The sequence below is a fragment of the Alosa pseudoharengus genome, unplaced genomic scaffold, assembly GCF_046254945.1.
Source record: "Alosa pseudoharengus isolate Yale_2024_CS ecotype anadromous, Long Island Sound unplaced genomic scaffold, YU_APseudo_1.1 YU_APseudo_1.1_scf_2, whole genome shotgun sequence".
In the NCBI taxonomy this organism is placed as follows: domain Eukaryota; kingdom Metazoa; phylum Chordata; class Actinopteri; order Clupeiformes; family Clupeidae; genus Alosa; species Alosa pseudoharengus.
In genome coordinates, this window is record NW_027468663.1 from 4,385,490 (window position 1) to 4,412,449 (window position 26,960).

General features: G+C 39.6%; 1 protein-coding gene across 1 annotated transcript; it reads right to left on the minus strand.

Annotated features, from left to right (window-relative positions):
• Positions 1-3,101: 3,101 nt before the first annotated feature.
• cnpy1 (canopy FGF signaling regulator 1) lies at positions 3,102-24,558 on the minus strand. The gene is made up of 6 exons (XM_076293433.1): positions 24,322-24,558; positions 21,900-22,008; positions 10,643-10,758; positions 5,693-5,902; positions 4,788-4,884; positions 3,102-3,916 (listed from the first exon to the last, which is right to left on the minus strand). The coding sequence occupies exons 2-6, from the start codon at positions 21,997-21,999 to the stop codon at positions 3,876-3,878; spliced, it is 564 nt and encodes a 187-aa protein (XP_076149548.1). The 5' UTR covers positions 22,000-22,008; positions 24,322-24,558; the 3' UTR covers positions 3,102-3,875.
• Between the last annotated feature and the right edge of the window lie 2,402 nt (positions 24,559-26,960).

Consider the following 26,960-nt stretch of genomic DNA (forward strand, 5'->3'; position numbering starts at 1 on the left):
CTGAAGATCATCCCCAGCATTGACCTGCTCTTCAATGCCAGAAAAGCTCATCTGCATTTCTATTCTGGCTCAGCTTGTATGTGGAAGTAACGCCCAACGGTCACTGACTTGATGAGGCTTTCGGGGAAGAGAAAGGCCGGTGCCGCTCAGACGCGCAGCGTGGCTCCTGAATGGAGTCTGTGGCCGGGAGACCCCGTTGAAGGTCAAAGCCTTGTGTGACAGCTGCAGGTGCTTCGCTTCCTTCAGTCCTCTATCTGCACACCTCCGAATTAAGTCCGGGTGTGTTGCATTACACTTTGGCGACCCATTTCCCCCTCTGATCCATGGAAAAAGTGCCACGAGACAGAACTCTATGACGCACGGACATACAGACGAACGAAGAGTTGTTACTGTCAACTACGCGGCAAAAAAGTTGGTTTAAGGATAAAATATGGTTGTAGAAGTGAGGTACATCTAATTCAATTTCATGCAATTTGTAAAGTTACAAAAATGCCAATAATGAGTTAATAGAGGTTGTAGAATGACATATGCCAGAGCAGAATTTTCACATGTTTTCAGATGGACAACCAAAGGACATTTCAACATTTTCAGCAGACTTGTTAGAATGCACAGAACTTGAGTACATTGTAAGAACATTTAGCAAATATTTGTTAAAATGTTTTAAAGAACACCTGTTGGAGAGTCCAACTGGTCCATTTAACTTTTGCAAAACAATAGGCCAAAGGCCAGTCACATGGAAACAAAATACATCAAGTAGGCCTACTGATGGTCCTTGTATGCTTGTCATACAAAAGACCCCTCCTGTCCCCTACCCCACTGAGTTATTTATCCATAGTTTCTAAATGCTTCCTATCAAACTTGAATATGCAATTAAGTGCTGGGGCTTTGTGGCGGAAATATAATTAAGCCAGTGAAAGATAGAGAAGGTGAAGAATGGAGATGACATCAGGCCAATTTCACACTTGGCACTCGGATGGCCAAGCCAAAGCCAGGCTCTTGCCACGCAACACAGATCAAAGCACACTACCACTGCTGAAAAGGCAAAAGGGGACTTAAGTATGCTAATCTCCAGGACAAATATATTTTAATCTTGTTAAAATACAAGTTAATGCTACATCTCTGTGGCTGAACTTTGCAGAGTAAGGGGACAGGATTCACTTTTCCATCACATTTCTCAATGAGAGAAGAGGGCCTCCTTTTTCCATTGAGATCAAGTTTAGTTTTTTCAGAGAAAAAAAAATGGTTCGTCATCCAGTTTACATACTGTGCCTGAAGGCTCTGTTTTCACTGAGGGCAAACAGACTTGGAGTGGTCATTCCAGAAACATATTGCAGATGCACCTAGAACCAACGCATGGGAAAGGAGTCCAGCTTGGCTCATCATTTGGAGGTCTCGCCAATGGCACCGTGGCAACCCCTGATGTGTCAAGTAGCAGCTCAGACTACACACTTGGATAGTATAGGGATGGCCTGCTGCACTGAGAACATTCTTCAGGGTAGCTCATCAACAGTCAATAAAGTTTGAAAGTGACAAATCACACTTAAGAAGTTGTTGTTGCATCAGCTGCAGGTGAAAGATGGTGTTAATATGTAACAATATTAAAGTTCCTCCATCAATACTAAGAAAATTAATTAATTACTTTTGTAATGAGTACTGACAGTAATTTTCATTGACAGGTTTACATGCATCTCTCTCTCTCTCACTCTCTCACACACCCATACACACACACACACACACACACACACACACACACACACACACACAAAGTACATAAAGCAGCTCAATGAAAGTTTTCAAGAGATGCATTGAGAGAAAATGTTAGGCCTGTTGAGGTCTGTGATGAAAAAGGAGATTGTATACAATTGTCAAAACTTTTACCTGGAGATTCCATTCCTGTAATACACAGATTAAAAAGAAAAGGAAATTCACTACAGTGTATGTTAATGTTAACCAAGTAATACTGAGTGAAATGCAATAAACAATATTAGGTTCTTCTTGCTCACTTCTGCCAGACGTGTAGACTTGACCACAATAGGAATCCACCCCCCCTCACCCCCCCAGTCTAGTGTGTGCATGAAAACTAACTGGCAGACTGGGATGTCAGTCTCATTGGAAGTCCCATGATTGGCTAGTGCAGCTGGCACAGACTGGACTCTTAGCAATAGATTACATCCCAGGCCCCTCCCCTTTCTCAGGACATTTCCTGTGAAAGGGGGGGGGGGATTGTAGTCAGATGGTAAAATACTGCTCAGAGTATATTTACTGTATAGATTAAATTCACCTTGCAAAGCTTGTATCGTACAAATGTAAATTTAATTTGTATCATCCCTTTAAATCAAACTGTATACTTACATAAGTTTTCAGTGTAATGATCTCTATGGCACACTACGCACTGCAGGCACAATGGTCTTTAAAACAACCTTGTCATCTTAAAAGATCCTCAGTAATTCTTGACATAAACTGTAGCCTATAGGCTGTGCAAAACTCAACAAGCAGATCAGCATTTGATAGAAGTTTAGAGAAGAGCGAGAGGGCGGTCTGTTACCCTTCAGTGATTTGTCTGACACACTCATCCAGCATCTAGGGGAACGCCTGATGCAAGACCATCATGGCGTCGCCGGTAAAACTCCTAAGCCCTGCAGAACCAGGATGTCGTCCCAGCTCAGCGCATGCGCACTCCTGTATCTTAAGAGAAGGCTGCGATGTCGGGCCTCATGCATAACTGGCAGCCATGTTCAAAGACAAACAAGGACAGGCATGGGAGAGCTCACTAGCTAGTCCATGCTTAGGTTAAGTACACTTGTTCAGCATTTTGGGAGAAAACATTTTGTTCCATGCATTTGCAACAGACACCACTCAGAAAAAAAAACATAATAATTAAATGTATGTAATGTAAACACATTAATGTCATACTTCGTTTTGAAAGTTTGACCTCACAAAAATAATAATAATAAATAAAAACATTAAATGGGGGATTTCTATCTTAGTAGTTTTCAAACAGTGAACACAACATCTAAGATAAGTGTAACATGTAGCAAGATCAGTACATATTTTAATGATGATCCCAGATTTTCAAAATAATTTGAGTTCGGAAACAAGAATTCAGGCCAAAAATATTTAACTGGCCTTTGCCATTGCAATACAGTTACAGTATATGCATTGAAGTACTTATTCGAACAAATGTGACACCATTTCAAATTGTTTTTTGTTTTTTTTGCGGTTTCGTTTCCATAGAGCATTGACATAACCGGAAAGACAAATTTATGTACAGTACAAAAACATAACCTGATAAATGCTAATTTGTGTGTCCACACTAAGAGACCAGTGCTCAGTTTTTCTCAGAAGGCTTCCAACATCATTATTATTGTACGGTGGCTTCATCAGCAATGCAATAATAGAAGCCAGAGTAAAAACTAAGCAAAGGGAATAGGACACTGCACTGATTAAAGAAATGTACGTCATTTCAAGTCACATTATTAAATTAAAATGCTAATAGTGCAATATGTAATCATGGTCCAAAAATATATTTTGTACTAATTACAGAGCAAATGTGTGGCGATTTTAACTTGTTTTTATGGCCTTTGACAGGCTGGTGTAAACCACACCAAACAAAACCAATTAGGAGCCATTGAACATAATTTACTTCAGTATTACTAACAGCCACTTAATTTAAGGCACAATATTCATTTCCATGTACCACAGAGCTGCACATGACAAAAAAAATAGGGAGTACTTTAAAACAACTTTTATTTATAAAATTACAAAACATGTTCATATAATGTTTTCCACCAAATCACTGTGTTTCACCCAGAATTAGTAAACGTCTGCAATATTGTACCTCAGGTCACAGCTTGGGTATTGTTCTCCAGCCAATGTTACAACTCTGAACGCTGGCCTTGGCTCCCTTTACAATGGCCTAGACATGAAAATGATAATGAAAACACTATTAACAAACTCATCTAAAACCAAATGTTAAATTATAACCAAAACAAGGATGCCTTATATCAACCATGAAATTGTAGAGGAATATGCATGAGATCCATGTTTTATATGGCAAACATTTGGAAACAATACATTTTGAGTAGAACATTTTGATTCAAAGTGTAAAACTGAGAACAAATATCGCAATTCAGCTACACCATCATTACGTCTACTATCTCCATTTCTGAAAAATGATGGTCCATTGCTGGAAAAGGGAAGCACCAAATGTGAGAATGGAACCATCCTCCACGATACATTATTTAATATGATCAACCTTCATATAATGCCATGTTTTGCCTAATTTAATTGTGAAACACTACGAAGTGTCAACAAACTTACATAGGTCTACCAAAATGGTATGACAATTTATTCCAAACTATAGCAACTATACATGTATATGTGGCAAACCTTTGAGACATACGGAACAAAAACAACATGATCAATGTATTTCCATGCCAAACTTTAAATTCATGCACACAATGTGCGAGGTCAGTGTGGGTTGTAAATTGCTCTGCTTTTTGCTTTGATTAAAAGCATTGCACAAATGAGTGTGTGAATATATAGGCCTACTGATTAGCACAATAGTGGCTACAAACTTAATAGACATGGTCTCCAAGAGACCTAAAGATACACCAGAATTCCTGACAACAATTACCACAATATGGTGGATGCAAACAGACCCGTACAAGAGAAAGTGCAAGTGTGAGGGTGTGTGTGATAGCGCGGAAGAGGGAGAGGAGGAGAGAGAGAGAGAAAAAGAGAGAGAGAGAGAGAGAGAGAACACAAGCCACACCATAAACCAGTACCTGATATTTCGCCACACAACTTGTCGGCTACGTGTTCTGATTCATGGCCAAAAAGAGAGATGATATCATCTTCTAGCTCTTCCACAATGGTCTCACACTATGAGCAAACCAACAACATGTCGGTTATGCATTTGAATTGGGTACAGCAGAACAGATAACATATACACAGTATAGGTTAACATCTAACGAAGCACAGAGTGGGCTCTGCTCCATGCTGTGAGGCAGCCATTTTTTCCCCTCTACTTGTTTAACATGGCAGCGCTGCCATCTTGAAACACCTACACATCGACAGCATTGGAGAAAAATCTCCTTTGTGGTGTCACACAACCTCATCAATAAACAAACATATAGCATTTTCGATCCAGACTGCATATACAAAATGCATGTTTAACATTTGAAAATGTAATGTTTAGCTTAATGTAAAGTAGTATTTATTTGCAGGACAACATGATTTGAAATGGTGGCATGGAAAAATATGCTGCCAGTTCTTCCTATAAAATGGCCCAATGATGGGCATGAGTAAATATTGAATTCAATGAACTTGAATGTAAAAGTAGTAAAAAGATATTTGTTGCTATTTCAATGGAACTGATCCATAGTTGCCAAAAACTGGCTAATTTGTAGTAGTAATCATAGCAATAATCAATATGCATAGCAATATCCATTACCAAATAAGAAAATAAGAAATTATGTGTTGTTTTACAGTTAGTACATATTTAAGCAGGAAAAGAAACATAAAATGCAAACCATTTCCTTTTCCAATAACATGCAATATTTGTGCTAATATTATAACTTATTGGGGGAAAAAAACATACAATTGTAGATAACATATGAAAAACTCCTGAGGACTTAGATTAAACATGATGTACTGAACTTGTGAAAGAAATTTAAATAAAAATACTTACAGCAAATTTGAGAGCATTGGAACCCTCTGGGCCATCAAACTTAAAATTGTTAAAATCGGGGAAATCCCCACCGCTGTTGCTCCTTGGGGCAAATCTTTTATAGCTCTTTTCCTTGGTGTCTGGATCCACATAGAGAGCGTAATCACTCATGCTGTTGCACACTCCTTCCAGCAGTTCTGTTAACTGAGTTTCTGACCTAGCAAAAGGAACCTATTAAATAATGAAAATCAGATTAAGTAATATTTCACTTCAGATGTTGTCGCAAAAAAAAGAAAAAGAAAAAGAAAAAAAGTAGTTTGACAAGCCAATCTTCCTTCTTCCTGCCTCTTCTTTCTCCCCATGAAATTATTCTATATGGTCATGCATCCAGGTCATACAACTGACCTTTTCCTTCCGTTCCCATTTCAAAAACATCCTCTCTGCCACAGCTATGACATTTTAACCTGTACCACTAAAGTTAGGCAAAGTGTAGCCCTATGTCTTGGAAACAAGACAAAACCCACACTGTGGCGTCTAGACAGGTCAAGGTGCAACCTGCTCCCACCCTTTGGCCTCCCCCGGAAGGAGAAAGGGGAAAGGGGGACGGGAGGGCGGAGAGAGTGAATGGAGAGGCGAGCGGGGGGTAAGGAGCAGGGAGGGGAGCGGTGTCACCAGCAGCCAAGTGCAGGGTAAACACTTAAGTCTCATCCTTTGGTACTCCTTTTGGCAGCCCATCACCTCCACCCTTCGCTGATCAAAGCAGGAAGTTTTTCCTTGTCAAGCCCGGTCAAAGGGCGCCAGGAGGGAAAGAAGTGGGGAGGGCTGTGGGGTATTGGGAAGAGGGAGAGCGAGAGACAGAGACAGAGACAGAGACAGAGACAGAGAGAGAGAGAGAGAGAGAGAGAGAGAGAGAGAGAGAGAGAGAGAGAGAGAGAGAGAGAGAGAGAGAGAGAGAGAGAGAGAGAGAGAGAGAGAGAGAGAGATGGCCAGATTGCAGATGAGCTGGATTTCTTGCAATGTAGATGTATATCCCTGACCCCATTGTCCCTTTTCAGACTCAGTATGGAACCTTCCGGTCCCCTCTGATTACATTATGGTGCACGGTTTTTTTTTTTGCTCTCACTCTCCCTTTTTTCTCTCTTGTGAATCTCTCTGACACAAAGAGGTTTCCATGGCTCTCTGCCATCTGGTCACAAGTAAGATAAAAGGTCTAAAGGAAGAAGAGCAAGCAACACACACACATACACACACACACACTTTTTAATTAAAGGGTTAAAAAACAATAGCCAGAGAGATAAGACAGTGGTCAACCATGATGCACAGCTGGTACACTAAGTAAAAGGATCCCACCTAATCCAACACAAGCATAATAATACTAAAAAATTAAACATGCTCACCCCCCCCCCCGCACCCCCCACCCCCAGTGACTTAAAAGCAGATGCATAGAAAATAGCGCATTCATAAACACTCTGGCACATTCTTTATCAGGTTTTTGATCAAACATTCATTAAATGCATATTCATAACTCTATTTGGTGTTCTGATTCAGAAGCAGGAAACAGTGAACCCTGTTAAATTGATCATACAAAAGAAAAAAAGAATCAGGTATAAAATCAAATCTTCCCCTGCTGGATTTTGCAAAAGGGTGGCTTCAATGTTGCATCCTTATCACACAATCCCGAAAATTCTGGGGAATTTAATTCCTTGCTGCAACAGTCGGAGGGTTTTGAATAGAACCTGTCAATAAAGAATTTCCACAGGAATAAAGGGGAGGGGGTAGCCAGTCCCGGAAGAGAAAAGGCTTCTCAGGGATGCCATCCTCCACTGAATCACAGTGGAAAGCCAGCCATCATTGTAGGATTGGCAGAAAGGCCTTTCAGCTTATTGTGACAATAATTTAAAAGCCTCACACCATTGGAAAGACAAATCAAGACCACAAAAAATGATGAGCCTTCCCAAGAGCAACAAAATGAGTCATACTAATACTACTTTCAAAACTTCAACAAACTGAGACAATCTCAATCCATAATTGTCTGAAAACACTACAAAACCATCAGGATATCATTTCTGAATCACAACATAATTCTATAGTGGAAAGAGGTCACATAATGTGTATGTGTATACAATATAGACCATAGACTATTCTGTACTTAACTGACAAGGACAGCAACTAAGACATAGAGTCCCTGCAGGCTGAGAGATTTGAGAGTGAGAGAGAGAGGGAGAGGGAGAGAGGGAGAGAGAGACAGAGAGAGAGAGAGAGAGAGTGTTTTTTAGCAGGACTCAAATCAGTGTGTGAAACCAACAACTGACATAACACCTGGTGAAGCAGTGTCTGAATGTGCACACTGCTGTGCACACTGGTACTCTGGAAGGCACTTATTGTACATCATGTCTGTAATACAGCCTCACAGAATAATCCTCAACTGGAAAGCAAGAATTATAAACCAAATAAAATACTAAAAGTAGGCTCAAAAGATGATACAATGAGCAAAGTCTTGATGGGCAGAGACTGTAAGCTCAATAATGTCATTATTGGTGTCTATTTTATATAATGATCTGCTACTCTAGGAATAGACAGGAGTAAAGTCTTAAGTTTTAAGTAACCCTAAAATTATAATATTAGTTACATTACATGCTATGATCACCAATAGAAAAAAATTAATTTCTGAAGCTTTCAGAATGTACCTCATCCCCTCATTTGTTAACACATAAAATTCAAGGGATATCCCATCCCCAATACAAATGTTCATGGCCTTCTTCATACGAAACATTACTCAGTAAAAAAGCTAGATGTTACATCTTAAGGGCCGTGGAGAATGAGGAAAGAACTGCGTAAATGCCTATTCATTAGATACCTATAACAATCAAAATAGGATTAACCCCTGTGATCAATGGAGGACTCTCGTCACTCCCAGGATACCAGGGGTCAGGCACTGCCTTTCACAGGGGCCTGACCTTTCCCCAGCAGTACATTGATAGCGTGAAGACACAGTACTGTGTCAGTTTTCTCCGAGTTACAATTTGCTGGGAGATTTGTAGGAACCGGTGATCATTTACAAGGTCATTGACACTGGTGTGTCTTTATGAAGATGTATAGGGTGATGGTATGAGGTTGATCAATTTACCAATAAGGCACAAGAGGCCATGATGCATCAGGAATATGGTGACAATTGAAAGGTGAAGCTGAGCATCTCCTTGGACTGTGTGCATGCCCATGGCTAATTGGGCTTCTTCACTACAACACAATGTTACTGGTGTACAGGGGCACACAACCAGAAGGCTACATGAAATAACAAACTCCTAAGGCATTCCACTAAACACATTCAGCTCTGCATGCTAGTATTCATGTACTAGAAAATGTGATGGCTATTTCCATTCCATAGCTATTGCCTGATTTTGTTTTGGATTATTTAAATTATTTGCTTTATAAAAACCTAAAGCAATGGCATCAAAAATGCTAATAGAAATACAATTTAATTAAAAGAACACATCAAAGTAAATGTAATATGAAACAGAAAATATGAAATTGAAAACTCCAATGAAATGGCACAAACACCACCCAAAGGTACATTTCTGGTCTTGAAAAATGTGCGGTCACATCAAGTAAATAAGCACTTAGAGATCTCACCTGTTTCTCCTAAGCAACCCGTAGGAGAAAGGCGGCGAGAATAGATAAGATCAGATAGAGATAAAAAATTGAGTATTTTGAGATCTAGCATCTTAGGGTCTATTTTTGGGTGATACTGAGTGGAAATTTTCATTTGGGACCAAAAACGACGTCAACCGGTGCAGTTTTGAGTTAAGACCGGAATATGTATTTACAACTATAAAGAGTAGTATATAGCATAGCCTTTGGGGAAAACTTTGCTATATCAAAGTAAATTTCTCATTTAAGTGATTTGGGAAATTATCTTATTTGCTGTCTACCCCAGAGTTAGATAAGAGGATACACACCCTTCTTTTCTCTTTGCATGCAATTACCCAGCCTGACATCTTAATTCTCTGTAAGTAGGTTAGACCAGTTAGCCTATAGCTCCCTCTTAGCTATAGGCCAGCTATAGGCTAACTGGTCTAACCCACCTCCAGGTGCTTCCTATTTGACCACAAAAAAGTAATGTAGCTGAATGTCTTCCCGACACAGAAGGAAACTACTATGGTATCATTACAGCAGGACACACAGCAACAATAAAGTAACAATTACAACAATGAAGATTTTACGAACGCACCAGTTGTGAAAAATAACGTAGCATAGTAGTGAATTACATTCACAGTAATTGCTTGTGGTGCCAGTAGGGCTGAGGTATTCAAAATGCTGAGCTTGTTAAGAACGTCAGCATTACACAACAATGACAATACAGGCGAATCAATAACCAGCAATACTTTCACGCCACCTTTTGGCATCATCTCAGCTCGCTTGGAACTTTGACTATAGGTTCCAGTTTTTCCGAATAGAAACTAAAAAAGAGGATAGAGATGAGGCGAATTGAACATGTACCTTCAAGTGGAAAACTGGCATTTTACCCATTATTTACAATTACAGATAATCTCTCCATTGTGAATGCATAAATGCTCAAAACTGCACCGACTGTGTGACTGTGTGTGTGTGTGTGTGTGTGTGTGTGTGTGTGCGCGTGCGTGTGCGGTGTCTGCTTTATACATTCTGTGAAACTGGCAGTTCAATATGTGCAAAAGCTCAAGGGTAGATGACTGTTAAAATTAAGATGTGTTCATGTGCAGCTAAACATTGCATTGCATTGCATTTTGAACCTCGCTCTCGCTGGCAACACTAATATTACATCAAAAGCAGAAACCTCATCTCATTATACTATGAAGTGAAGTATTTGTAATGCATAGCAGAAAAACATAATAGTGCCTGAAGGAAAATAGGTTGTTTGCTAACAGTCCCAACATTTGTAAGCATAAACACTAAACACATTCATGCCTTATTCAGTTTGACTTTGAGACATACCTTCTTATCAGTGAGACTACCATCAGGTTTTAGTCTAAATCCACCCACGTCGATGGTCCTCTTAGGATCAGTCTGACTAATTGAATAGTTCAGCTCGTCAGCAATTGCCATGCAGGCTGTAGGAAAAAAAAAAAATCTATTAACAACAAGCAACACATCTGGACATAAATAGAGCTCCATGCAGCAAGACATTGACGGTACTTCGTAAAGTAATCAATCGACAACAGCCAAAAATCAACAAAAATCATAGTCAATGAAACTACCACAATGTATCAGTTGGCATAAAAGTGGCCTGCTGCAACAGTATTATCACCCATGATGGCAGTTTGAATACTAGTTGTACAACTTGAAGACCAGCTGCATTGTTGAGCAACAGTCAGTATAAAAATGTAGATGAATCTTGTAGCATCACACTAGAGAACTGATGGAATGTTCTTTATAGTACATTGTTATTGGAGTTAGAGTTAGCCAGCTAGATGTAACAATTTCATAGAGTTTCACTTGAGACAAGAAAATTACTTGGTCACCTTACACACTAAAATATCACTGAAATACAAGTACCTAACCAAAATGAACCAAAACCGAAGCCACAAGCACGATGGCCTTTTGTTAAGGCCCCATATCAACCGTGGGGTGCAGCTGGGTGCTGAATAGTTCAATTACACACATCAGGAGGAGAGTCGGCATGCATAGATGGCTTGGGTGACTGCCAAAGCCACTGTGAATGACACTCGACTCCAACATGCACAATAAGACATGTCTAGTCAATCCCAGTGTATGAAACTTTAACAGACATACCGACATATTAGATATTTGTTCAAGAAAGGAACTGAAAACAAATCTACATTATACCTATTTGTAAGACAAGTCTCTTACTTACTAATTCTTACTTTCCTTATTACATTTATGCTTACAGTTGCAAGAAGCCTTTGGAATTACCTGCATTTTGAACAAACACAATATGTTTTCACTTATCACACAACTGCATTTATATTGTTCATTTTCAATACATAACTCAAACATTCACAATGTCAGTTGGAAAAAGTAAAAAAAAGAACAGAAGTCGGCAAACCTGGAGTTCAATCAATGATACAAGTTGATTATGACCGCTGCTAGCGAAGTGGTCATATAGGGATTGTCAAAGTTGTTTTTTTGTTGTTGTTTTTTTTTGTCATCTACTTCCTGAAATTTTGGTCAACGATACCCGGGACACCGAAACACCGGGGCACATGAAATTTGGTGGGTATGTAGCCCCACTAGACTTTTATGGAAAAATTTCGTTTGGTCCCCGGGGGCCACTCCCCCCATGCGCTGAGCCCCCCAAAATCCAAAAAATGCAGTTTTTCCTAAATAACTACCTGAACCGTGGCACTGAGGATGAAGAATTTTTTATGGTATGTTGGTCTCAAGGGCCCACATCAACCTGGCCCATAATCACTCATTTGTGATTTGCACCCCCCCGGTAAAAAATGAAAATGCAATATCATTCTGCTTTAATCACCCCGATCTTCAGTTAAGATGTTCAGAACTGCACCAAATTTTATGTGTATAATTAACCTGGCATTCTCTGGGGGTATGCCAAGTTTCATAGAATTTCATCCATGGGGGGGGGGGGGGGGGGGGTCTAAAAAAAATTAAGTTATGTGTATATTTAGTGACTGTACACTCATTGGCCTGTAGATGGCGGTGCACACATATACACACGCATACACACACAGGCACGCACATACTATCGGTATCAGCAATTAGAACGGCCGATACATAATTACAAATTCAGTAGGATTAAAGGAAAACCAAATATTCATCATCATTATCATGGCTGCATTTCCAGTATTGGCGAAAGGCCTACGTAGTCGTTTGTCCACTAGATGGCGCATCGTTGCAGTGAGACGTAATTTTGTTGGAAGTTAATCTAAAGTGGGTTGGAAAAACAATGGATGCTTCCTACAAGGACTGTAGGCTAGTTTACCGCAGAGAACGTCTAATAAGGATAGGACGATTTTCACATGAAATGTAATTCCCATTTCTTCTTGAAGCCGAAATAAATCTGAGAATGTTTATTGGACATGCTTGGTTTTTACTGCAGGTACGTTAATCTTATAATATCAATAGCTATAGGACCTAGGTACAATAATGTTACCGTTAGCATTGGTTGAGTGATGGAGGCCAATTTGATTGCATTTGTAGAAAACTATAAATGCGGTTATACCAAGCAAATTGATAGCAGCACTGCAATTGTATCTTTCGACTCTCATCTCATTCTGGCCTACTAACAAGCTAAGTAAGTTAGCCACAACGTTCCCTAACGCGATGTTTTTCTAATGGAAAATATACCTGAAAGATAACCTGTCTATGATGCAAACACCGGGCTGGGACATTTCTGCTTGCTAAATAGGTTTTTTTCTGCTGTTAATTTGGTCACAGTCCTTGGTGGCCCTGTCAGTGCTTTGTAAAGTGTTGCATTAAGACCACAAAAAGTCTGAAAAAGCATCTGAACTAACGTTAATTCCTAAACACCCACTAGGCTACTTCAATACTCTATTTTAAAAATTAAGGCACCCGTGATGATCTACATCTAAACCAAATATTTTAGAGCGCACTTTGAGAGATGTATCCAAGGCAGGGCTGTACACATAATCGTAATATTATTTGTTGCACGTGCTACAAAAATCATTCTGTGCAATGGATGATTAACCAACGTTACACCCCCCTACATACACAGCACATTGTCTTCAGGATCTTCTCCAACACACATCCTCTACATACTTACAGCACACTGCCCCCACCTACCCACACACACACTACACACACACACACACACACACACACACAGTCACTGCTCCACTCCCCTCCCGCCCACACACACATCTTCACTGTCATCACTCACATACATCATACATACAGTACTCTGCTTGCAATAGTAAGTCCCTGCCCCCCCCCCTACATACACAGCACATTATTTCATCAGGAAGCTTCTCCAACACACATCCCCAACATACTTACAGCACACTGCCCACACACACACACACTACACACACACACTGCTCCACTCCCCTCCCGCCCACACACACATCTTCACTGTCATCACTCACATACATCATACATACAGTACTCTGCTTGCAATAGTAAGTCCCTGCCCCCACCCCTCCTACATACACAGCACATTATTTCATCAGGAAGCTTCTCCAACACACATCCCCAACATACTTACAGCACACTGCCCCCCCCCCCCCCAATACACAACACATTGTCTCATGAGGAAGCTTCTCCAACACACATATTGCACACTGCCCTCTCCCCACATACACAGCACACTATCCCCTCTCCCCGGTCATCCCCCCAACACACACACCAAGACCCCTGGCAGTTGGGTTAGCCCCTTGAGCCGTGGATCTGCCCAAGGTTTCTTCCTTGGTAAGGGAGTTTTTCCTTGCCCCTGTTGCTCTTGGGTGCTCCTTGTTGGTGCCCCCCACCCAATCCCAATCCTCCCCACCTTTTTTATGCAGCCCTTGCCACTTAATCTACTAAACCCCTCTTCTACTGCACTTTTTACCCCCCCCCATTAATGCACAAATAGGCTGACACCAGACATAATTTCACTGCATTTCTTACTTCCAGTAACTATATGAATGTGACAATAAACTTCCTTGTATCCTTGTATCCTTGTACCGGTCCGATACAGTTTTGCCTATGGCTATACATGCGTGAGACTGAGACGCCTGTTTATTTGTTTTAAGTGCGTGCAGGGTGTGCGAGGGGAATCGATGTGCTTTGATTCCAGCTTGGTAGTTGTAGTCTGTGAGATTAAAAAGCACGTGTGTGTGAAGTATCCAAACAACGACACCTTCATTATGGCTTTCATTATGGCTGCTTTAGCAACAGACCTTAAGCTACTGTGCAGTGGGTCCCATTTAGAAGTGGCTACTTCATTCGCGCTTTCCGTGATTCACGGAGCTGAGTGGATTTTATTACAACTTTTCACCACGATGTTGCTTAGTGCTGTAAACAACAGTTGAATATTCCATTACATTTAATCATAGGCTACTGCAATGTAATACCATTGCTAGCTGTGTTTATGTTGCCACCATGCCATATCACTGTAAAATGTAGCTCAAATGAAATAATACTAATAAAAAGACTCTGTTTCTTTGCATACATAGCTCAAGTTGTGAACAAGCTATATCCTACAAATAACTTAAAGTTATCAAACTAGGCAGTTTTATGAAGTGCTGGCAAACACATCTGAAATGACCACCATTCTAACTTTCACTCACCTGATGAGAACTTTGAACTCTGTATGAACATTTGAACGTGTGAATAAAAAATAGAAATAATTATCCCAGAAATATGACTTGAATAGAAGTTAGTTAGTTATTAACAAATAATTGATAAACGTTTAGAATACTTTGAGCACTGATGCAGTCAGCATAGGCCTCTTACATTGTTTGCAGGTAGGCCTACATTTCATTCCGTTTTCGATGGCAAACGCGAAACAGCGCCAAAACAACCACCAGTGGACAAAAGGAGTATTACATGTGTACTGTTAAGACTCACAATTTATGTTGTAAATAGGCCTATCTTATACCTGTAGCTTAGGGAAGCTAACAGCTTTCTATTAGGATCTAGTTTGTTAACAGTCACGGTTTTGTCATAACTCCCTGATGCATTTTTGCATTTAGAATAGCCAGAGATATCTAAAAAATATCGGGCGCCTACCATGGATTAGGCTGGGTGAACCCAGCCTGATCTGCCGGTGTTCCAGTTTAGATGGTGAGCAGGTTAACTTGTGATATTTGCATAAAATCCGAGAATATTCAACAAGACCCTGCCTACTTGTTAACAACGCTTTGCTCTGCCTCCGCCCTTCCAGTGCTGGAGATTCACTTTTCACAAGCCTATGTGCGTGACAAAATATGAAGCAAGATCTTGCCGAAAACATGCGGGAATTGCTATGTATAATGCATGTCTGCTTAAGCATCCACACAAAATGTTGTGCAAACAGGAAATGTGTCAAAGTAAATCAGCGAAGGTTTTGTTGGGTTTCGAACATAAGTCTCACTGAGGCAAAATGTTCCAAGCAGCAAGCACTATCACCACTACGCCACAGAGAGCAACACTTGTCAGTAGTATATTAGACTAGTCTACTAGCTTACTAGCTATCCTGATGTCCAGGTTAACTGGTGATAGCCTATAACATGAGCAAACACAGCGAATGCATGCCTTGAATAATGCAGATTAATTTTGCCTCAGTAATTTTGCATCACAAACAGTAACAAATGACCCCATCAGACGTTGCTCGTTTTTTGTGCAGAAACACACATCGTGATTATAATGCGCAAAAATTATGAAGATCACTTGGGCCTCGAACTGCTGACTAAAATAGCAAGCTAGCAGTAATAGTCCACCCTGCTAACCAATTGCACCACTGGTTATTTTGTATCTATGCAATAGCATGGTGTTCCTATTAAATGAATGTAGGTCTATGTTGTCTTGTGACAGCTTATTTGTCAATCGATCCAGATATTCATTATAGCAAACATCAAGGCTAAGTGAATGTTTTGCAACAGGCTGCTGAACGAGCAGTAAGTAGGCTAAACTATTTTCTAATTTAGGCTACGTGGGAATCTGAAACAGCAACATCTGTCATCAAACTCTCCAGCTACATCAAAGTTTTGTAATATATGCTACCATGATAACCATTTTGTGTCAGATTAGGACCAACAAATTAAATAATATTTAACTCGGTGAAAATAAGTTTCATGTGTTCACTTCAAATCATTAGACAGCTCACTGCATAACTACACCGAGACATGACACTAAGTTATGATAATTTTTGCACATGACTGACGTGTTTCATATTATTAACCCCCAAAACGGAATAAAGTGTTAGTGGGACATACCAGTTTGTTGTACATCAGTTAGGTTTTGGTATGTGAGGCAAAGATGAACCTATTTTGTTGTTTTGAGGCTTGCATATGCCCATGTTAAATTGTGATGGCACCAGTTAACATGGGCGTATATTTCTCACTTATGTTAACCTGTGTTAACTTTGACTAACAGTTCAATATATACATAGAAATCTGGCATTGATTTCAGCGGCTTGTAGTGTAGTGGTATAGATGATGTAGAAGCTAATCCAATCAACTTTCTTGTCCATGCGTGGTTCGAATCCCAGCCTGATCGCTAGTTTTAATTTTTTCCATTCATTCACTATGTGTCATATTTGTGGATAATGCTTAAACGGACATGTATTAGACATACTGATGATGTTTTCAGCGATGTCCGTTATATTGTCTCACTTGAAAACACTTCGTGAAAATGTAGCCTAATATAAACCTGCACTATCGGAGGCAGAGCAGATTAAGAAGTAGGCAGGGTCTTGTTGAATATTCACTGATTTTATGCAAATATCACCAGTTAAACTGCTCACCATCTAAACTGGAACACCGGCGATTTATTTTTTGATTTCTTAAAAGATTGAGCTTGGTCTGGTGAAAGCCAGACTAGCCATGGACCTCAGTTAGCCTACACAATGCAAGGGAACATGAATCAGCCTATATTTGCACGAACAATAACGAACAACAGCTCTTCAACTTGGCCCTGTTAAAATGTGTTACAGTCTAGCGACGCATTTCATGAAGGCCCATTTGGACATTTGGTCAGTTATTTGCACCACTGGTTAGATGTAAAACTGCATTTCGTTTCAGACTACTGGTAGGCTACTTACTTTATTGTCAATGCACAAATTATCACATGAACTAAAGATGACTAAAATCTTATGTAGAAGAAGAAACATTCACAAAAAATCCATCCATCCAAAAATGACCTTTCTTTTTGATAGCTGTTGAAAACTGCATGGCACTGACAGAGATGTTTTTATAAATAAATAAATAAATAAATAAAAATATAACATTATGCTGATACCTTCTGCTTTTCCCAAATACAATGTAGCCTACAGGTGTAAGTGACCTTTCATCAATCCAGTTGCAATGGATGAACTGTGATGAATAGGGCTGGGACAACGCGTCGACGTAATCGATGACGTCGACGCAAAAAATACGTCGACGCAAAATATGAGCGTCGATTCGTCAAGCATAACTTGTGCTGCTAAATATTTTTAATTTTACACCTTCAGTGTTTTCCATACGTTGACTAATCTGTGGCTGGGCACCACGAAATCAAAACCGGCCACCACACATTGATGTTCTATGTTGTAGGCCTGCTATTTAAATTAAAGATAAGATAAAATAATTTCATTGAGCTGCACTTTTTACTCACACAGCCTTTCCTCGCCCCGCCCGCTCTCTCTCGTAACGAGCCCGCTGCTCCTCTGTGCATTTAACAAAATATTCACGATTGTTGAAGGATTGTTGTTGCCACATAGAAGCACTGCATAGAACACAGTGGGCTACATTGCTATTAAATCCGCTTAGCATCGTGACCATGCTGCGCAAATTTGTTCAAAACCGCTGCATTAAAGTTAAAGTAAACTCTGCTAAGGTCTTATCACAACATAGTACATTGAGGAGACTAAACGAAGTTAAGTTACATTAGGCCTATGCAATCAAGCAGTAGCCCTATCTCAAAGCTAACGTTAGAATACTGTTTGGATGTCAAGTTTAGCATGCTTACTTGCAGCTGCTTGTATTACTCATGCAGGGCTCATTTTATTGACTCTGTTTGCAAAATCCCGATGGAAATGGAAAACTGTTTTCAAGACTCAAAAGTGCTTGTCCAAAGGAGAAGTACGAACTGTTATTTGAACTACGTTATGAATTGCATCCACACATGATTCCCACACGAACGTCTTAAAATGACAGGCACTCAATTAGACATACATGAACTTTATTGAATGCTACCTCTGACTAAGAATACATTACTTTGCACTTGTTTACTTGCACTTCAGTCTTTTATTTTGGAATCTTAAGAGCAATAAACATATATTGCAATGTTAAAGAATTCATGTTTTTCATTCAGATATGTAAATAAACATGTATAAGTTGCTATTAGTGAATTAATGGGGAGATAATCGATAATCGAATCGAAATCGAATCGGACTGAAAAAATGAATCGTTAGATTAACCGATGCATCGAAAAAATAATCGCTAGATTAATCGTTTAAAAAATAATCGTTTATCCCAGCCCTAGTGATGAACTGCCCTACTTGTGATTGTTTAGAGATTATAAAGGTTTTATAACAATGCTACAACTTTTTTGGCTATTCTACAATCTATTCACCTTTGCAGCGCCAGTAGGCTACTTTCTGTGCAGCTACACACACACACACACACACAAAGACATGCCAAACAAGCATACACAAAAGTTTCAAGAGTGGGGGATGGAGTAAAAGATGGAGACAAATTGATTAGTGTGATTTATTTTCGTGGAACGGATGTACAGGACTGAGCGGCGGTCAAATATTGTACCGCTATGCGGTACATCTAGTTATTATAACTTTATTTATTAACTAAACCAGTTAAAAAATACAAATACAAATAAACACTTAAACATTTAGAGTTTGATGAAAAAAATCTTCTAATGAGTAAGAACCATGCCTCACAAAAAAAGTGATGTTGGAAAGCAAAAAGGTCGATCTGCATGAACTTCCGCTCATTATTGTTCACACAAAGAACGAGAGCGATAACAACAAAAAAGTATAAGTCTTGCTCATATGAATGACAGCATCCACACATAAACTACAACGATAACGACACAAAGAATGAGGCGTACCCATTAAGCCCAACATCTGAGTTCAGTTATTTTTCATACATACTGACATAGTTTATTAACATAATAACTTGTTAAAATGTAAGATTCATCTCTCATTTGAAAATACATTCATTTATTTGTGCACATTTCATCATGTAAAAACAAATATTTTATGAATAAAGTGAAAAGTCTGGCATCGGCTTAATTGGTACTATGGCACCATTTAAGCCCACATGTGTTCCAAATAAGCCCACGACAAAAATGATCAAAATATAAAAAATATTATGTTCAAAGTAGTAAAAATACCAAATATTTATTCAATAACATGTCTTACATTTAAGAAGTATAAACATTTGATGTTTGGCTTGCTTTTGCCAACTAATGAAGTCAGTAAGGTAAAAAGAACATCAAAGTCACAGGATTACAGTGAAAATGTATCAAACTTAATAATTTCATTGAAACACATGAGATGGGCTTAAATGGAAAATGCTGGGCTTGAATGGTTCTACATTGACTACCAGGGAAATAAAAATATGTTCACACCAAAATGAATAAAGCTATGCCTGTGGAGCCTAAATATGCTGTAAATTTGCCATAGTTATCCCTCTTTTGCCAAATTTTCATAATTATCAAGGTTTTCTCATTCAATGTTAGCTTGCGCTAGCTGCTTTTTGGGTCACTGTGCCATTTAAGCAAACCTTGAAAAAATGGCATTTTTAAAAAAAATATTTAGCCCACACCAAACCACACACATTTACTGTGTCTTAATTTAGATTGATGTAAAATAAATCAGAAAACATTTAGTATACTTATTTTTTTTAATCCTTCTGCGGTGTATCGATCAGTATGGCTATATTAACCTTGTGATTAGCTCGCTTCGCTAACTTGCAAAACTCATCTTTCCAGATGTAACCAAACAGTAAAAATTGACAAAAGTAGTAACTCTAAAATGTAAAACGTTTAAAAGGCTCTTAGCATTATCTTACACTATACTTTGCTTTTGTTGTAAAGCACATTGAATTACCCCTGTGTGTGAAATGCGCTTAGCAGGACACCACTGAGGATGCACTGCTCTCCAAAAAACATGGCTGTACACTGGAAGTTTACCAAAGAGCAGCATGACATTCCACAATGCTAGAAACACATAGCACTGTATGGCACAAAAAGGGCACCATGAAAACTTCAAAAGTGAAAACACTGAGGCTTCAACAGAGCCAGACATGGCTGAACTAGGCAAACAAAAATTGCTGCTGAATTTTGTGTAGGTGTTATTAACAGTTACCAGGAGTGCTTGATTGGGATCATTACTGCCAAATCAGTTATTCATTCCAAGGGCTCACTTACTTTTTTTTCCGTTAGCACTGTGCATGTTTTATAGGTTTATACAAGATGATACAATATTTGACCAGACCAAGCTCAATCTTTTAAGATTGAACATTGGTCTGGGTAGTCCGCTATGTATTTTCTACTGCACAAGAGGTGTGATCAATGGGCATAGCTCAAATGACTCTGTACGTAATTGGATAGTCATTCACCAATCTGACCAACAAACCGGGTGACGTTTGCAAGGCGATGCAGAAACTCCAGGCTCTCCCATCGTTTTAAACCTGCCAATAGCGCACTAGGTGGATAAGCCAGTTTGTGATTGGCCTCCGCAAAAGTGTAACGGAAGCAGGAGAAAGATGTACAAGTTTCCAGCCTGAGCTGCAGGGCGGAATAGAAACCACCATCAGATCAGGCTGAGTTCACCCAGCCTAGTTCACACCAGGAATAATAACTATAAAGATAACTGCAACTATAGTTTTAAGGGCCGTTCATGGAACAATAACTATAAAGATAACTATAACTTTAACAATAAAAGCGTCCACACTGCATTGAGAATTAAACTTAACTTTTGATCTAACAATTACATAGATACCCTACATAGACCAAACAGTCTAAAAATGCAACAATTAATTGGAGCCAGAGAGGGCATAGTCTAGTCTAGTTTGCACAACAGAGATGTGTTATCACTATAAAGTGAATCAGGAAGAGTGACCTCATCTGGAGAAAGAGTAAACTATGGGGGTCATCAAAGTGTGTTTTCCTTTTATATTTGACCTGTAAGCATAATGTTGCTGTGTGGCAATAAAAAAAAAACATTACACATACACAAGCTATGTACCTATTCCTACTATGAATAAAATGTTTTCAGTTTTCCTCTCATTAAGTCATGAACACACACATGGACAGACATAACTAGCAGAATGGGCTTTCAAAATTGTTAGATTTGCCATGTTAATATGCATTCATGATGCACTGTAAATGAACAATCCTTCATTTCACAGAAGTCTTGGCAAAACTCCTCTGCATTTAATAGTTCATGTCTGGCAGCAGTTGGAGTGCAAATAGGGTTCCAATCTTTTTAACGCAACAATCCCGCAAGGATTTACGTGTTTTTCTCTCCTAAATGCACTCAGTCTCCTTTTCAGCTATTCCCATTTTCATTTTGGCCTCTCGCATACTTTTCTGAACAAGTGTGATTTGCCAGCAAACACAAGTGTCTTACCTGAACAATACAGCATCTCATCCTTCTTCCCTTCTGTTGTCTTCAACAACCCAGACAGCAGCAGCAGAACAAGGCCAGCCTGAATAATCCATGGGCTCATCTTATCTTACTGTGGGGAAAGAGGATATGGTATGAGGCTTGGAGTAGTCTGGACACATCAACATTTAAATGCACCATTAGTACCTTGAAAAACATGTCAAGTACTAGCCTAATGTTTTTTGTTTTGTTTCTGAAAAAAATTATAGGCACTGGCTGACCAGATGTCCTTTTACAATGAAGGCTCAGTACATAACAGTTAGGTTACATTGTTAGATTACAAAGAAAAAAATATGGCCATCACACGTTTTGCAATCACATGGTTTACCATCAAGTCAACTGAATGTGATCAGATAACTGTTTGTTCCTTACAATCTCAAACATATTCAAATTTGTGGAATGACTATGCCAACAGTTAAATTACTCTGTAAAGAGTATGGAAATATATGGAAAATGTGGGTAAACGTTCAGGCAACATACCGTACATTGTAACAATCATTATGCACTTTACAGACAGTGTTTACAAGAACACTTTAAAAATATAGCAACAACACAAGTAGCTTTCAACTATGTTATCCATCTATATCAGTCTTGCAAGATCAAAATAACTTTCTTTTTTACTGAGCAAGCAATCTGCAATGAGGTGACTAGTCTGCTTTCACCACTGGGAATAAAGGGGACAAATGGATGCCATAACTGAATCTAGAAAATGAATGAACAGACACATGAGCCTGCTTAACTGGCCTGTTCATGCCATTCAGACTGCCTGAACACATCAAATATCCGCCTCCACATAAAACAGACAAGTAGTTCCAGTTCTGTATTATGTAGGATGCATGTGGTGCTTGCAAGCCTCATTCTCTCTGTAACACAATGCTACCACAGGATGAACTAGCATAGGCTACAGCCCGTTAATTGTCCATGATAAGAAATATAACTAATTAAATGATAAAGCTGCAGGCGGTCAAACTATACCCTATTCCTGGGCATAATAAATCTGAGTCATGTACGCTTATGTTATGTTATGGCTTTAGCTTTATGTTATGTTATGGCTTTAGCTTTATGGTCAGACAGGGTTCATTGAACCAGTAATTCATCTAAGGATTTTAAAATCGGATCAGTGAAAATAACCTATGAACATATGAAGAGAGCAAAATTCTCTCCAGAAGTTGAAATAGACACGGGAATTTTAAGACAAAATCAACCAGAAAACTCCCATCAAAATAATGTCATAGTATCAACTTTTTTCAGAATGGGGTTGAATATCAGTACCCTGGCTCTCAATTGAAACAGGCCTGGTAGGGTGGTAGCCATAAAACACTTCAAAGATGACAGAAGATGATGAAGAAAGTGCATCTGTGTAGTGGTATAGTCTACATGATACCCAGGACTATGCAGTAATACCCACATCAAAAGCATTACCATCTCGGTATACCCACTTAAAACAGGCAAGGCTAGGTATTAACATTTGGTGTTGATGCTCACAGTATACCCAATACAGCTAAGTAGACTACATCACATTATACCCACTACAGCTAACTAGACTACACCACTGTGTGTGTCTGTGCAAGAGTTCAGAGTGGATAAGACCTAAATGCTTCAGAAAAATTCCACAGAACTGGCCTACTTTTTATGTCACAATAAGTTTCACAGCTTGAACAAACAGAAAAGAAGATGCATAGGCCTAACACTTGTGATTGATTCATGCGTTTCATCAGGTCCCTTTTCACAGGTGTATAAAATCAAGATAGATTATCTAGATTAGCAATGCAGACGGCATGGTGCTTGATTAATAGGCCCTACACCTCTGGAAAGGGACCTGATGAAACCCATGAATAGCCTGGAGTGGACTATTCTGGCCTATTTGTGTAGGCCTGCCATCCAGACGTAGCCGGACAGATACGGTATTAATTCTTTAAAGATCTATATTTTCTATAGATAACAAGGTTTCAACATTTTCACAAACAGTCCACAAGCCAGTTCTGCCAACATGTTTGCAAAACGTAACAGAAGTTGTATGAAGTTGTATGACCAGAACGGGGTTGATTTAAATGTGTAGCCTAAATGTATGCGCTGGAGTAGCCATTTAGGCCTATAAGCTCGATTCTTGGGAAAGTAAGCTGACTGCTCTCCCGCGTGCCCAAGAGCAATGTGCACCTGCTAAACACACAGGTAGGTTGTGTACGGGTGCACTGCTCGGAAAAGGATTTTGAAAGAGTCTTAACTGAAATCAGAGAATATGCCAGGCCTATAGCTGTTCGGCAATATTGAAAACGTTTTCATCTAACATTTTAAAATATAATTTCCAAAACCGAATGCGCCAGCCTTTTCTGTCCCAGCACGACAGAAAGGTTGGTTTCCTATATTGCCAAAGTGGTTGTCTTACCTGTACGAATAGCTTTGACAGACACAACGGCAAGGAAACTTTTGGCGTTGACTATAGCGTCACGAATTCAAACTGACAGCACGAATTCTTGTGGATGATTATAGAAACGGGTGTGGTTTGTCCTCTTTACAAGTTGCAGTCGAAGCTATAGGATCGCTATCGACGCGAATAATATTTTCACACACATATAACTGATCTCTCCACAGACGTGCAGGGCTGAAGGGCTGCCACGACAAGCAAAAATGAACGGGAGTGACAACTATGTAAGCCAATGATGTATGCGCAGAAACACATTCGTCCAATGAAATCACTAAAGGAATGTCCATCCAACCCCCCGGAAGAAAATATGGCGAAACATCACCGAGAGTGTAGAAGACAATGCACCCAGGTTAGGATAGCCTACTTTATTGCTGTTGTCTGAACTTTAACTAGAATGGCTGCTGGTGTTCTGCATTCTGCCACACTAGCAAATATATAAGAAAACACATCTGACTTAATTGACAAGTAGCCTATGCATACAAACCATTGGAGGTAACACACATGACTGCATTATTGTCAGTCATTTTCTCTTCAATTTTCAAATGATAAACTTTATAGCCTACAATATTCTATAGCCTATACAACAAACAAACAAATTATGCATCCAGCTATGAGTAGTTTCTATGGAAAATCAGACATGATTAATTAATATCTTGTAATAGCCTATATAGCACAGCAATTAAAATAAGTGGATACACTTATTATTTATTTCCAGAGCACTACTTCAGACCCAGCTTGTAAATTTGCTGATTACATACTTGACTTTGACATTCTCAGACACCAGCCCCTCTAAATGCAGTCCATCACACCATTGCAGGATGATGACTAATCCGCATGCTGGTTTATCTCATCATCTCACAGAGCCATTCTGTCAAGCAGCCATTCTGCAGAAGAGGCGGTGAAAAGGCATGCTGTGGTTGAATCATTTCCCCAACTGGGCTACTTCTGTGGTTGTTCTTCATTTCTAAATTACGGTATTATTTTTTTATACAGAATTAATCAAAAAATCATCTCACCATATTGATAGAATTGCTGACCCATGTCCATCTTAAGTGACTTCACAATAAATCTTTCTCAAATGCTCACATTTTTACCATGTTTCCAAAATGCTGTTGAAATCTCAGATGCTATGCATATAATCACCAGTTCTCCTTGATGTAGCCTGCATAATCTGTAGTGATTGGCTTTGAATAATAAAGTGTGGGTGAGTAGAAAAGTGTGATTCAGTTTGGGTACCCAGTAATGTTACCAAAATGCCATACAATCTATGTGAAATAGCGTGACAAATAACATCATTGATCATATGTTCTCCATGGGTGCATCCCCTGGGTCCAAGGATGTAGTAAACGCAAGTAAACACAGTTTATCCATTTCAGAAATAGTTTATCCACCTCTTATTAGAGTTTATCCACCTCAAAAGAGTTTATTCACACATTCAAAAATCACACTGTATTATCCACATTCACAATATAGGCTACACTCATCAACACTCTAGGAACCATTTAATACCACTGGTATTGTTATAAACATTGGACAATAACCTCCACCGTCATCAAACATGTTCTGAATGCCTTCTGAAAATCCAATACCGTATGGCGCTGTCCAATTCACCGAGATCACAAAATTCATAGTTTACCCACTTCTTTTTTTACCACTACATACCTGCCTGCGTCAGTGTAGTTATCTGCTCTGGATTGCCAGGTTAGCATTAATTAGGGTCTGATTCAGTGGTCCATGTAAGACGTGATGACCAACCTAGTTAGAGCAGCTGGTGGATATTTGAAACCATGCTGTTTCTCCTGTGGTGTGATGTGTATACGTAAATAAATCTTTGATCCTGATTTTTCTACCATTGCCTACTAGGTCATTCATCTGTGATATCAAAATCATGTTCATGTGTTAAGCTGTTAAAATGCATATATGTTATATGTTCACTGTCAGTGTTGTAAACATGTCAGTGTGACCGGCCTAACTTCTGTATTGGCACTCTCTGGGAGTATATGGGACAGGGGAGTCATAAATCCATCCTTAATAAATGACTTTCCCTAGGGTTTGTGCGGTGTATGGGAGCCGAAATGTGCCTTTGAACCTGAGGTCTGTGTTCGCCATTCATAGGCTATCTAATCACTGAGGTATTCAGTCAAAGGTCCTGGACTTAAAACAATACATTTAGCACACCAGCTCTTGGAGGCTACATGGCCTGGTGGAAGATGGAGCCTGTTACTGAAAAAGATTCCCAGCCCTGTTGATATCACCACATGCGTCCTTGTAGCAGACCAGAAACAAGAGGGATCTGCAACCACCACCTACAGCACTGCCTGCAAGAGGATCTGCCTCCATCACAACTGCATCAACGATCAATAGCCCAGAAGCCTTCTGCATCAATTGTGCCGCCAGAGAGCCCATCGCATCTTCACTGCCACCAGCCAGAAGGGCTACTGAGAGCCTGGGGTCACATCATCGCCACTGGTCAGAGAGGCCACGACATTGCCATGATGGCCCTGGAGTCCTCTGCATCGTTGCTGCAAGTGGAGACAGTGTGCTGTACACCTCGAAGGCTCCTCCTGGATGCCCGACTGTCACCGTGGTCTTCAAAATGG